Raw genomic sequence first — 12,255 nt, 5'->3', positions numbered from 1 at the left:
AAACCTGACTATTTCTCTCTCTCTCTGAACACAAAGTGAATATATCCTGACATTTTCAATACAAATAAAGTGAATGAGGATCAACCTCCAAATACACCATAAAGACGTCTCGTGGACTGAACTATACTATAATAGTATTCTGAAACTATGAGCTTCCCTTGTGTAACTATTATGTTCAAGTAATTCACTGAAGAACTGTTGAGCCCTGCGAACGAACCGAGGCAGCGAGTTGAACCCGATAACTGTACGAGTCTGATTCGTGAACATCTCAAAAGACTGACTTTGTGACCTGAATACATTCTTCAAAAATTCTGCATTACATAGAAATAAAGTCGTACGGGGTTGGTTGAGATGAGGGTGAGTATATGATTAATTCCCTGAATTACATTTTTAGACTCGTATGAGCCACAATTTAGAGTTTATTTTCAATATCTTTTCTTTCTTTCCCGCGAGAAGTACATTTTGCGTTCAAGCAAACGTGGTTGCAGAATTGCTCTAATGTAAAACGTAGTATTAACTAAACTATTAAAACCCATTACCATTTTCAGATAAATGAAATGTGTCGAAAGTTGAAAATACTACATTTGTTTATCATACTGTTATATGGGATAGGAACGTTTAATTCCATGTTGAGTTTCTGCTCGGTCAGAAGTTCTGCGAACACGCCACGGTCACATTGGATTTAATGACTGAAGCCAAGTGATAGTTTAAGATACATGAGATGCAAATATGTACTACAAGACATTTGCACGATTAGCGTTTGGGCTGTTAGCAGAATCGACGTTTATATGCCGGTTAACCCGAAACGTGTCCTCTAAAGTGAAACCATTGCGGTCTCTGTGCAGCTGGACGGTGTGTCAGCATCACCGACAGAAGAATCAGCTGTCCAACGGGTGAGACTGATTTAACGTTAATCGAGTTAACAAGCGAGTATGCAGTAGTTAATGCATGTCTTTTTTTTCCCCTTAATTGGCCAGTTTTCATGTTTACCCGTTCGTTGAGTTTTTGTTTACCAGCGGATCACGACGACCTATAATTTATGGATTTTAACATTAGTTTTCTCCTGCAGATTGACCCGTCTAAATGTCCGCACGGTTTCCCAGACTACTCTCGACCCCGCCGAGGTGCGGAAGTTTCAGGCCATGGCGAGCAAGTGGTGGGACTTACAGGGAGATTTTGCAGCCCTTCACTCCATGAATGACCTGAGAGTGCCTTTCATACGGTGTGTACATCTACCCGCTATTCTACTTATAAAAGTGGCATGACAGCACTTTACCATCAGCAAGAGTTTTGGTAATTATTTATAACACTTCCCTTATACATTATACATATATATTTTTTTTAACCTAAGATTTAGTCTCCTTCAATTTTAAATGGTACTAATAAATTGATGTCAAAATGTTGTATGCATAATAGCTTTATTAAAAAATGTATGAATGAACAAAATTGTGTTTTAAATAGGAATGTATCGGTTCCAGACGATATTAAAATCTTTTAATTGATCTTCTAAATCAGTCGAGTATTAGATATTTAATTGTGCATTCTCATTTTCATCTACTTTTAAATTTAGATAACATATGAAAACACTATCAATAAAAACACAAAAAATGTAATATTACATTTAACTAACTTTTAGTCTTTCATTGTACATTTATTTATTACAAATATTTATTTTGAAATCCATTATTTTGGTTATAACATGGTTATAAATAATTGTAGTGACTGGATTTTTAATATACATCCCTAGCTTAAAATAGTTTTAATGAAGTGTAGAATGTCACCTGCAACTTCCCAAAAGTGTTTCATGTTTTCCCACAGTTTTGGAAATTAAAGGTCCTGTTCTTCGTGATCCCATTTTTCAGACTTTAGTTAGTGTGTAATGTTGCTGTTAGAGCATAAATAATACCTGTAAAATTATAAAGCTCAAAGTTCAATGCCAAGCGAGATATTTTATTTAACAGAAGTTCTTTTAGTTTGAAATGTTCCAAAGTACCCCCAGACATTTATTATAATGGGTTTGTGTGAATATTGTTTTAGGTTCACTTGAAATTGATGTAGCTTTTATTTATACTGTAATGTTTAATGTCTATCATTAATGTTTAAAAAGAAAAAAAAATCAGTAGCAGTTTTAGTATCAGTGATACTAGCCTTCATAAAAATATGCCATTACAACAAACATTTAAAATATACTGTCTTTAAGTATAATTTGGAGAGTAACTGTGAAATTATTACAATATAAAAAATATTACAAATGCAGATGTTGAATGTGCGATTAATCAGTTACTTTTTTAATCGATATATACAGTGAGGAAAATAAGTATTTGAACACCCTGCTATTTTGCAAGTTGTCCCACTTAGAAATCATGGAGGGGTCTGAAATTGTCATCGTAGGTGCATGTCCACTGTGAGAGACATAATCTAGAAAAAAAAATCCAGAAATCACAATGTATGATTTTTTAACTATTTATTTGTATGATACAGCTGCAAATAAGTATTTGAACACCTGTCTATCAGCTAGAATTCTGACCCTCAAAGACCTGTTGGTCTGCCTTTAAAATGTCCACCTCCACTCCATTTATTATCCTAAATTAGATATACCTGTTTGAGGTCGTTAAAAAAAGGTCCACTGTTGGAGCAATCATTAGAAAATGGAAGAAGCTAAACATGACTGTCAATCTCCCTCGGACTGGGGCTCCATGCAAGATCTCACCTCGTGGGGTCTCAATGATCCTAAGAAAGGTGAGAAATCAGCCCAGAACTACACGGGAGGAGCTGGTCAATGACCTGAAAAGAGATGGGACCACCGTTTCCAAGGTTACTGTTGGTAATACACTAAGACATCATGGTTTGAAATCATGCATGGCACGGAAGGTTCCCCTGCTTAAACCAGCACATGTCCAGGCCCGTCTTAAGTTTGCCAATGACCATTTGGATGATCCAGAGGAGTCCTGGGAGAAAGTCATGTGGTCAGATGAGACCTAAACCCAATAGAGAATCTTTGGAGGGAGCTCAAACTCCGTGTTTCTCAGCGACAGGCCAGAAACCTGACTGATCTAGAGAAGATTTGTGTGGAGGAGTGGGCCAAAAATCCCTCCTGCAGTGTGTGCAAACCTGGTGAAAAACTACAGGAAACGTTTGTCCTCTGTAATTGCAAACAAAGGCTACTGTACCAAATATTAACATTGATTTTCTCAGGTGTTCAAATACTTATTTGCAGCTGTATCATATAAATAGTTATAATAAATAGTTAAAATAGTTACAAAAATCATACATTGTGATTTCTGGATTTTTTTTTTAATATTATGTCTCTCACAGTGGACATGCACCAACAATGACAATTTCAGACCCCTCCATGATATCTAACAGGGAGAACTTGCAAAATAGCAGGGTGTTCAAATACTTATTTTCCTCACTGTGTATATATATATATATATATATAATATAATATTATATATATATATATATATATATATATATATATATATATATATATATATATATATATATATATATATATATATACTGCCTTATATGCCTTAATTTTCAAAGCATTAAACTGAGATGTACAGTAACCATCCAAAACATTCTACAGTTTTCTTTAACCTGAGGACAATTTATTTAGAAGTTTTTTTTGTTGTGATCTCTTAAACTGTGCAACTCAAAAACTAGAGTATGCCTAGTGAATTTTGGCCATTTCCACCACTGTATATATATATATATATATATATATAATTATATACCACACACACAGTCTGCAATATCTTGATGCATTTTAAAATGTAAATGATTCCTTTGATGCAAAGCTGAATTTTCAGCTTCATTATTCCAGTCTCATCATTACTCCTGTCACACGAGCCTTCAAAAATCATTCTAATATGCTGATTTGGTGTTCAAAAAACATTTCTTATTAATATCAATGTTCAAAATGGCTGTGAAACAACATTTGTTGTTTTTTTCAGGATTATTTGAATGAACAGAGCACTCAATAGAACAGCAATTACTTGAATTAGAAATTGTTTGGAATAATGTAAACGTCTTTACTGTCACTTGATTTTTATACAAGTGCAGAATAAATATATTAATTTTCTTTCAAATATTTTCTTCAAAGGAATCATCTGAACTGAATCATTTCTATTAATCAGAGTCGGGCTGTGCTAAAAAATGAGTACTAGCATCTATTCTAGTAGCATCTCCACAGATAGAAAGCAGAAGCTTCTTCCTCACGTCCAGGTAATGGTGATTAGGGTGAAAGGGTGAAGACAGCAGCTAGAGATTATGCAGCATGTCTGATTCTTCTCTCGGCAGCTGTTTCCGTGAGAGTCAGGATGTATATTGCGATTGTCATTGTAAGGTTTTCCCCTCGTCTCCTGGAATTTCTTCCCCTTCCCTGAACACGGCATCAGTTATATCTGTGATGAGTATACAGCATATTTGCAGCGTGCATGGGTATGGCGGTGCCCTGGGGGCTTGTTTAAATGAGGGACCTCAGTGTTGTTGCTGGTTATTATGTTGTACTTGAGGAGTGTGTGTTTTCTAGAGATCTGGCAGGGAATTCCTTCAAAGACTTGGTTTTTTTGGGCAGTGATGGGCTGAGTTAACAGGATTGGCAGTGAGCACCTCAGGCTGCTTCGGTCTGCAAGGCCTGTCCAAGCATTTGGGTAGAAACGTGAGGATGTTGCTTATGGGTCCAGCGAGACGAACAGCGAGGATGTACAAGTGCTTCAGGATGTCAAAGGCATGTGTCTAGCCAGAGGGACTAGCAGTAAGATGTGTTTGTGACTCAAGAATTGCATGCTGTGATTAGCTTCAGATTTTCTGTTTTGCGTCAGTCTGATGTACGTCGCTTCAAAATTCTGCTTGACTGGAGCTGACAAGTCCTCTAGCCTAATGCCTTCTTAACCTGATTTTGTGACCTTTGACCTCATTTCCAGGGATAATTTGTTGAATGTGCACGGCATCCGGCAGTTGGGCAAACCTCTGACTGGGCTCAGAATACTGGACGTTGGCTGTGGTGGAGGCATTTTAAGTGAGGTAACTAGTGTTAATTATGAAAATTGTTATAATGACTAGCTAGACGCAGATAAATATTGAGTCAGTTTTTCTGTTTACTGTATGATATTTTCTTATTTTATCAGATCTGGGTTTGATGGCAAAATAAAGCTGGTCTCATGTTTGTTAGGTTTGATAACATGAATGATTATTTTTAGCTGGCCTCAAATGATAACTGAAAACCTACTAACTGAACTGCATGATTAAAACAGACAGCTTCACGCCCAGTCAAGATAAACACTTTCTCTAGGCCGTCTCCCTGCCTGATGTGTCGTTGTTGTGTTTTGGTGAGTGTGATGTTTTTGAGTGTCCTGTCATGCAAAAGCTTATGTCGGAAGATCCCCTTTGAGGCACATCAGTGCTACAGACAGTTGACTGGTGACTTCAGCCCTGTTTCAGGAGCACTGCCCTGTCTGACCAGTAGAGGGCAATGTGCAGATGTTTTATTTTTATTTTTTACACTTTCCACACATGCCAGGATGACTAAACTTAGTGTATTTACTAGTTGCCATATCAACATTATTTAGAGAAAAAATAGCGCCAAAATTAAAAAATCTTTGGAAGATATTACTGAACATTTATTTAACCATACTTAATTAAGTTTATTTTTCATCTCTGTTTTTTGTGTTTATTTAAAATAAGACAAATCTGATATTATTTTAATCTTATATCTGTTATTTAACAGTTGAGATCGTTATTTAACCTTCTGGGGTTCTTCATTTATGGGTCACACTAAGGACCTTCGGGTCAAAAATGACGGGCGGGATTAAGATAAAAAAGATTTGAGTAAAATCAATGAAATATATTTTTGTTCAAAATTTTTGTGTTGTTTTGAGATAATTTTATGATTTATAATTAATATTTATGCAATAATTATGACCCATTTTTTCCCATTGAATATAATAAAATATATATATATATTATTTTTAAATTTTTTTTATTAAAGCTGTATTTCATTTTCGAGTCAAGCCTAGGCCTCATGAAAGCAATTTTTTTTTAATGAGATCGGTGCCATCCGGTGGACACATTGAGCATTTTTAGCATGCAATAGCACATTTTTACCACTATAGTGGATCTTGCGTTTTATAAAAAAATTTAAAAAATCGTAGCTTCATCGGAATGGTCCGAAACTTGGTGACTTTATTGGTACTTGGTATATGAACACCCAAAAAAATTGGGGACAGGATTTGAAAAAAAAAAGTCACACTCAGGACCTTCGGGTCAAAAATGACCCCCATAGGAAATTAATGGGAAATGGGCAAAAATATGAAAATACTGTGGTTTTTTTGTGCATACAATCTACAAATCAGCCAGGATGCAGAAGAAAAGGACTCAACAGTGAAGGGGTGAATCTCTAAAACATCAATATTTATATTTATGCATTTGGCAGACGCTTTTATCCAAAGCGACTTACAGTGCCCTTATTACAGGGACAATCCCCCTGGAGCAACATGGAGTAAAGTGCCTTGCTCAAGGACACACTGGTGGTGACCGCTGGGATCGAACCAGCAACCTTCTGCGTATCAGGTCCATGGTTTAACCCACTGGACCACCATCTATCAAGAGTGCAAAACAGACAAAAAAACTCTGTATTTTCATATTTTTGCCCATTTCCCATTAATTTCCTATGGTGGTAATTTTTGTCCTGATTGTGACTATTTTGATTTACAACCACTTATACTTTTCAAATCCTGTCCCCAATTTTTTGGGGTGTTCATATACCCAATAAAGTCACCAAGTTTCGGACCATTCAGATGAAGCTACGATTTTTTTTAAAAATGTATAAAACGTTTCTGGTCTTTTTTGACCCGAAGTACCCCAGAGGGTTAATGCTGATCTAACAGCAGAAGACACAAGCCGCGATTTAAATCCGAGTTGCGCAGATGGGGTGAGTTGTAACACTGCGTTACAATGAGCCCCTATTAGAACTATGTTATTACACTGCTATATAGCTGTATTTACTGATGTGTTTGTTGTCAAACTCAAATTTTTTTTATATTTTTAATGATTTAAAAAAAGCCTTTATTTTAAAAAGTTAATAATTGTATTTTGTTGACAAAATATTTTAGTTTGTCATGGATATTTTTTTTATTATATCAGATATAATTTTAAGCTGTCATTTGGTCATGTTACAATGTGCCCCTCACATGTTACAATGTACCCCACCTATGGGGCATGTTGTCACATTTCACTTCCATTCTTTCGGGGTAAATCAAGAAAAAAGTATACACTGTATGAATGAAACACAACCACATAATTGTACTACAGGGAGTGCAGAATTATTAGGCACGTTGATTTTCTGATCATATTTTTTTTCCAGGCACATTTGACCAATTCCAAACCACAGTAATCCTAATAACTACTATTGATTTAGTATTTAATAATGTATAAGTGATATATAATTGTTCATGAAGGCTGGAAATGAAAATCACCTTATATTCAGGTGTGCAGAATTATTAGGCATGTTTTCTTTTACAGATAAATTGAGCCAAAAAAGAGATTTAACTCAGACTGAAAAGTCAAAAAGTATTAAATGCCCATGAGAAGGATGCAATACTAATGCAATACTAGACATTGCAGTTAAGGCATGACCATTGGACAGTGAAATGCTCGTTGGGTCAGCAGGATCTGACAAAAACATGTGGTGAAGAAAAGACACCTGTTAACTGCAAAAGAATTAAGAATTAAGGTGAAGAATTAAGGGTGAAACCATCAGGAACCCTTTAGTCTCCAGCGCCACCATTTTCCAGAGCTGCAACCTACCTGGAGTCTCCAGAAGTGCAAGGTGTCAGGATCTCAGAGACTTCAGTTAGGTAAAGAATCCTAAAAAATGACCCCCACTAAATAAGAATTATAAGCTGAAGTGTTGTAAAATACATGAAGCCTGCTTTATAGGCTTTATAGGTTTTATAGGTTGAGAGTGACTCTTGAAGGACCAGCACCACATCCTCTAGTACCACTGTTTGAAGAATTCATCTTCCAGAATCTGGCAGTACGTTTTGGGAGTTCATTTTAGTCCATCCTGAAGTCCGTTTTGCAGAGATGGACTAAAAATGAACTCCCAAAACGTACTGCCAGATTCTGGAAGATGAATTCTTCAAACAGTGGTACTAGAGGATGTGGTGCTGGTCCTTCAAGAGTCACTCTCAACCTATCTGTCCATAAAGCCTATAAAAAAACCTTCTTCATGTATTTTACAACACTTCAGCTTGTGATTCTTATCTAGTGGGGGTCATTTTTTAGGATTCTTTACCTAACTGAAGTCTCTGAGATCCTGACACCTTGCACTTCTGGAGACTCCAGGTAGGTTGCAGCTCTGGAAAATGGTGGCGCTGGAGACTAAAGGGTTCCTGATGGTTTCACCCTTAATTCTTCACCTTAATTCTTAATTCTTTTGCAGTTAACAGGTGTCTTTTCTCCGCCACATGTTTTTGTCTGACCCTGCTGACCCAACGAGCATTTCACTGTCCAATGGTCACGCCTTAACTGCAATGTCTAGTATTGCATTAGTATTGCATCCTTCTCATGGGCATTTAATACTTTTTGACTTTTCAGTCTGAGTTAAATCTCTTTTTTGGCTCAATTTATCTGTAAAAGAAAACATGCCTAATAATTCTGCACACCTGAATATAAGGTGATTTTCATTTCCAGCCTTCATGAACAATTATATATCACTTATACATTATTAAATACTAAATCAATAGTAGTTATTAGGATTACTGTGGTTTGGAATTGGTCAAATGTGCCTGGAAAAAAAATATGATCAGAAAATCAATGTGCCTCATAATTCTGCACTCCCTGTAGACATGTGTGAAAGGAATGTGGGATAAAATAAATACTCTGACCCCCAAGTGGATTTACACAAACTGAGAAAGTCAAAAAGGGTTAGGTTGTGCCCCGCTCTCCCCTACATGTGTATATATGTAAATCATTTTTATTATATTGGCCAGTAAAACACAAAGGTGCATTTTTTTTGCTTTGCTTAAAGGTGCAGTGTGTAATATTTATGAGGATCTATTGACAGAAATGCAATATAATATACATAACTATGTTTTCAGTGGTGTATAAAGACCTTACATAATGAACCTTTATGTTTTTATTACCTTAGAATGAGCCATTTCTATCTACATACAGTACACAGCGGGTCCACTTACAGTGAAGTCACCATTTTGCGCTGCCATGTTTCTACAGTAGCCCTAAACTTCTCTACAGAGCGCTAGCTACTCTCTGCTGTCTCAGACGATGACATCTTTGTCCTGTGTCGGCCACTGTAGCTTCTCTATGTGCTTCGAAAGGGAGGGGTGAGCGGTGGGCGGTTGTAATTCGCAACCTCACCGCTAAAATTTGCACAGTGCACCTTTAAACAGGGAACCTAGAGTCGCTGCTGTACATTAGTAAACAACCATTTTACATTGAAACTGAACAATTACATATATTTTTTACTAAAATCTTAATCTTAATAATTTAAATTATGCTTTCTAATCTAAAATCAACATTGAAAATTGTCTAGTTTCAGTCCTGTGGATAAGCGTTTTGCATACTATTATAGTAGTAGTATAGTATTTATTGATATTTTGAATTAGCTTTTATTTTGAACGTTTGTAACATTAACCTTTCTCAGCCACTAGGGAGGCTCGGAGCAGATGTCCTGGGAATTGACCCAGTGGAGGACAGTGTGCGGACCGCAGAGCTGCACTCCTCCTACGATCCCGAATCGCGGGAGAGAGTTCGCTATCAGGCCTGCACCCTGGAAGACCTCGCTGAGGAGGATGTAGAGGGATTTGATGCCGTAGTGGCATCTGAGGTGGTGGAACATCTGGCTGACCTGGACGCCTTTGCCAGCTGCTGCCTGCAGGTGTTGAAGGTGTGTCACCGCATCACTGACATCTAAAACAATGACAGTAGCACAAAGTAACAGTGAGATTCTCAGCAAGGACAACTGAATGGATGGATTTAATCTTCTGGGTCAGTGTGTCAGAGGTCTTCCTAAAGAGTTACTCCAAATCCCCATAATCTTTCCTAATGCTGTGTCATCCTTTTAAATTAAGAGGCACTTTCGTCAGCCTGTTTCTGTTAGGCTTTTTTCCCTTTCTGTTAATAGATTAAAATATATGATATAATTAAATTATATAATATATGTGTGTACACACACATACACAAGTTTGTCAATATCCCTTTTACAGTGTAGCTAACCTTAAAAAAAAATTCAAATAAAAATCTGAGATTAATTATATTTGCAAAACTAATGTGAGCTGGTGTTGTCTTTCAGCCTGGTGGCTCTCTTTTCATCACCACTATTAACAAAACCAACTTGTCCTACGTTTTTGGGATTGTGGCAGCGGAGCAGCTGTTAAGGATTGTACCGAGTGGCACTCATGAGTGGGAGAAATTCATCAGCCCTGAGGATCTGGAACGGCTGCTGGAGTCTTGTGAGTGCCATCTCTGACTCTCATTTCTCTCTCACTTCAAAATCATTTATTGATCAGTTTCTGGGCATTACCCCTCCACTTTTCTTTCATGAATCTCCTTTGCTTTTTTAATAACAGCTTGTTGGAAAAACCTGGTATGCATTACATAACTGCTCAATATGATCTAAATTTCCACTGCTACTGTGTTTATTGTGCAGCTGCATTTGTTACTCGCTTTTACTGTCGCTCTGTTTCACTGTATCCCAGTTGGATTCTACGTGGAGGCTATCAGAGGCATGATGTACAATCCTCTCACAGGAGCGTGGAGCTGGCAGCAGAGCACTGCCATCAACTATGCTTTGCATGCAGTCAAACGCAAAGAAGAGCCCCAGCCTGACCGGGTCTGGGCTGAGAGTGGAAATCTGGATGAGCCAGGCCGAGCCACAAGTTACAGTTGAGCTTTTTTTATGTTGGGTGGAACTGCTATCAAACAGACTTCACCTGCTCCAGGATAGAGTGTGATCTCAAAATGTTACATAGTGCATTGCTGAACCAGTAATAATTATTTGCCTTGTGTTCCTTCAGAAAACATATTTTATCAGACATTTATTTTTTTGAACCACACTATATTCATTTAAAAGATTCTTCAATGTATATTAACTACAATATACTAGTGTGTTTTATGGTGATGATCTCTGGTTGGTTCATGTCAGAGGTCAAATAAGACAGCGAGAATGATATAATTATTTTTTTGATGGCACATAAAGTGTATGTACTTAATAAAATGAAAACAAAGAATAGATCTGATGAGTTTTCGTGTTTTAAGAGTGTTTTATTCAGCCTGAACAATTCTCTATTTCGAGTACATTTACTTTGTCACAACAATCATGCTAACTTTCATATATAAATAAAACAAGAAATATAACAGCAAGAAGCCTTCTTGATCAGCTTCATGTTTAACCATAAGACTAGAAAGCACCACAATTATATTTATCAATGTTAGTTTTTCACCCAGATTTATCAGAGCATTTACACACTGTAAAATATAAATATTTCTTATTTATATTATATAGGTAAATGCCCTGAAAAATCTGGGTGGTATATACACGCACATAATATATATTATCTTTAAATTAGTCAAAATGCATAACATAACTGAAAAGTAAAAAAGGATTAAGAATTCAACAACATTGCACAGAAGTCTTCAACTTTCTGCAGAGTCAATAGCTAAAGACTTCCAAACTTTGTGTTGCCTTCATATTAGCTTAAAACAGTGTGTAGAGAGCGTCATGGAATGGGTTTCTATGGCCGAGCAGCTGCATCCAAGCCTTACATCACCAAGTGCAATGCAAAGCATCGGATGCAGTGGTGTAAATGAGCCACCACTGGACTCTAGAGCAGTGGAGACGTGTTCTTTGGAGTGATGACTCACGCTTCTCTCTCTGGCAATCTGAAGGACGAATCCGGGTTTGGCGGTTTCCAGGAGAACGGTACTTGCCTGACTGCATTGTGCCAAGTGTAAAGTTTGGTGGAGGGGCCGATTATGGTCTGGGGTTGTTTTTCAGGGGTTGGGCTTGGCCTTGCCCTTAGTTCAAGTGAAATTAACTCCTAATGCTTCAGCATACCAAGACGTTTTGGACAATTTCATGCTCCCAACTTTGTGGGAACAGTTTGGGGATGGTCCCTTCCTGTTCCAACATGACTCGGCACCAGTGGACAAAGCAAGGTCCATAAAGACATGGAGGAGCAAGTTTGGTGTGGAGGAACTTGTCTGGCCTCCACCTCAACCCGATAGAAC

The 12,255-nt window shown here is 37.2% G+C and overlaps 1 protein-coding gene across 1 annotated transcript; it reads left to right on the top strand.

Annotated features, from left to right (window-relative positions):
• The first annotated feature begins 643 nt into the window (after positions 1–643).
• On the top strand, positions 644–11,259 carry coq3 (coenzyme Q3 methyltransferase). The gene is made up of 6 exons (XM_079836066.1): positions 644–893; positions 1,070–1,222; positions 4,932–5,031; positions 9,671–9,913; positions 10,319–10,478; positions 10,725–11,259. Exons 1-6 carry the CDS (start codon positions 730–732, stop codon positions 10,913–10,915), a joined length of 1,011 nt encoding a protein of 336 aa, XP_079692192.1. The 5' UTR covers positions 644–729; the 3' UTR covers positions 10,916–11,259.
• Positions 11,260–12,255: the final 996 nt, after the last annotated feature.

This window comes from Gobio gobio, assembly GCF_949357685.1.
Source record: "Gobio gobio genome assembly, chromosome: 15".
Lineage (NCBI taxonomy): Eukaryota > Metazoa > Chordata > Actinopteri > Cypriniformes > Gobionidae > Gobio > Gobio gobio.
This window is presented reverse-complemented; position numbering and strand designations above follow the sequence as displayed.

Excerpts from the sequence above, each read along its gene's own strand:
- coq3 (XM_079836066.1), top strand. The coding sequence starts at position 730 with ATGTACTACAAGACATTTGCACGATTAGCGTTTGGGCTGTTAGCAGAA. Across the intron at positions 9,914-10,318 it reads GCTGCCTGCAGGTGTTGAAG|CCTGGTGGCTCTCTTTTCAT; the intron begins GTGTGTCACCGC and ends GTTGTCTTTCAG. Across the intron at positions 10,479-10,724 it reads GGAACGGCTGCTGGAGTCTT|TTGGATTCTACGTGGAGGCT; the intron begins GTGAGTGCCATC and ends ACTGTATCCCAG.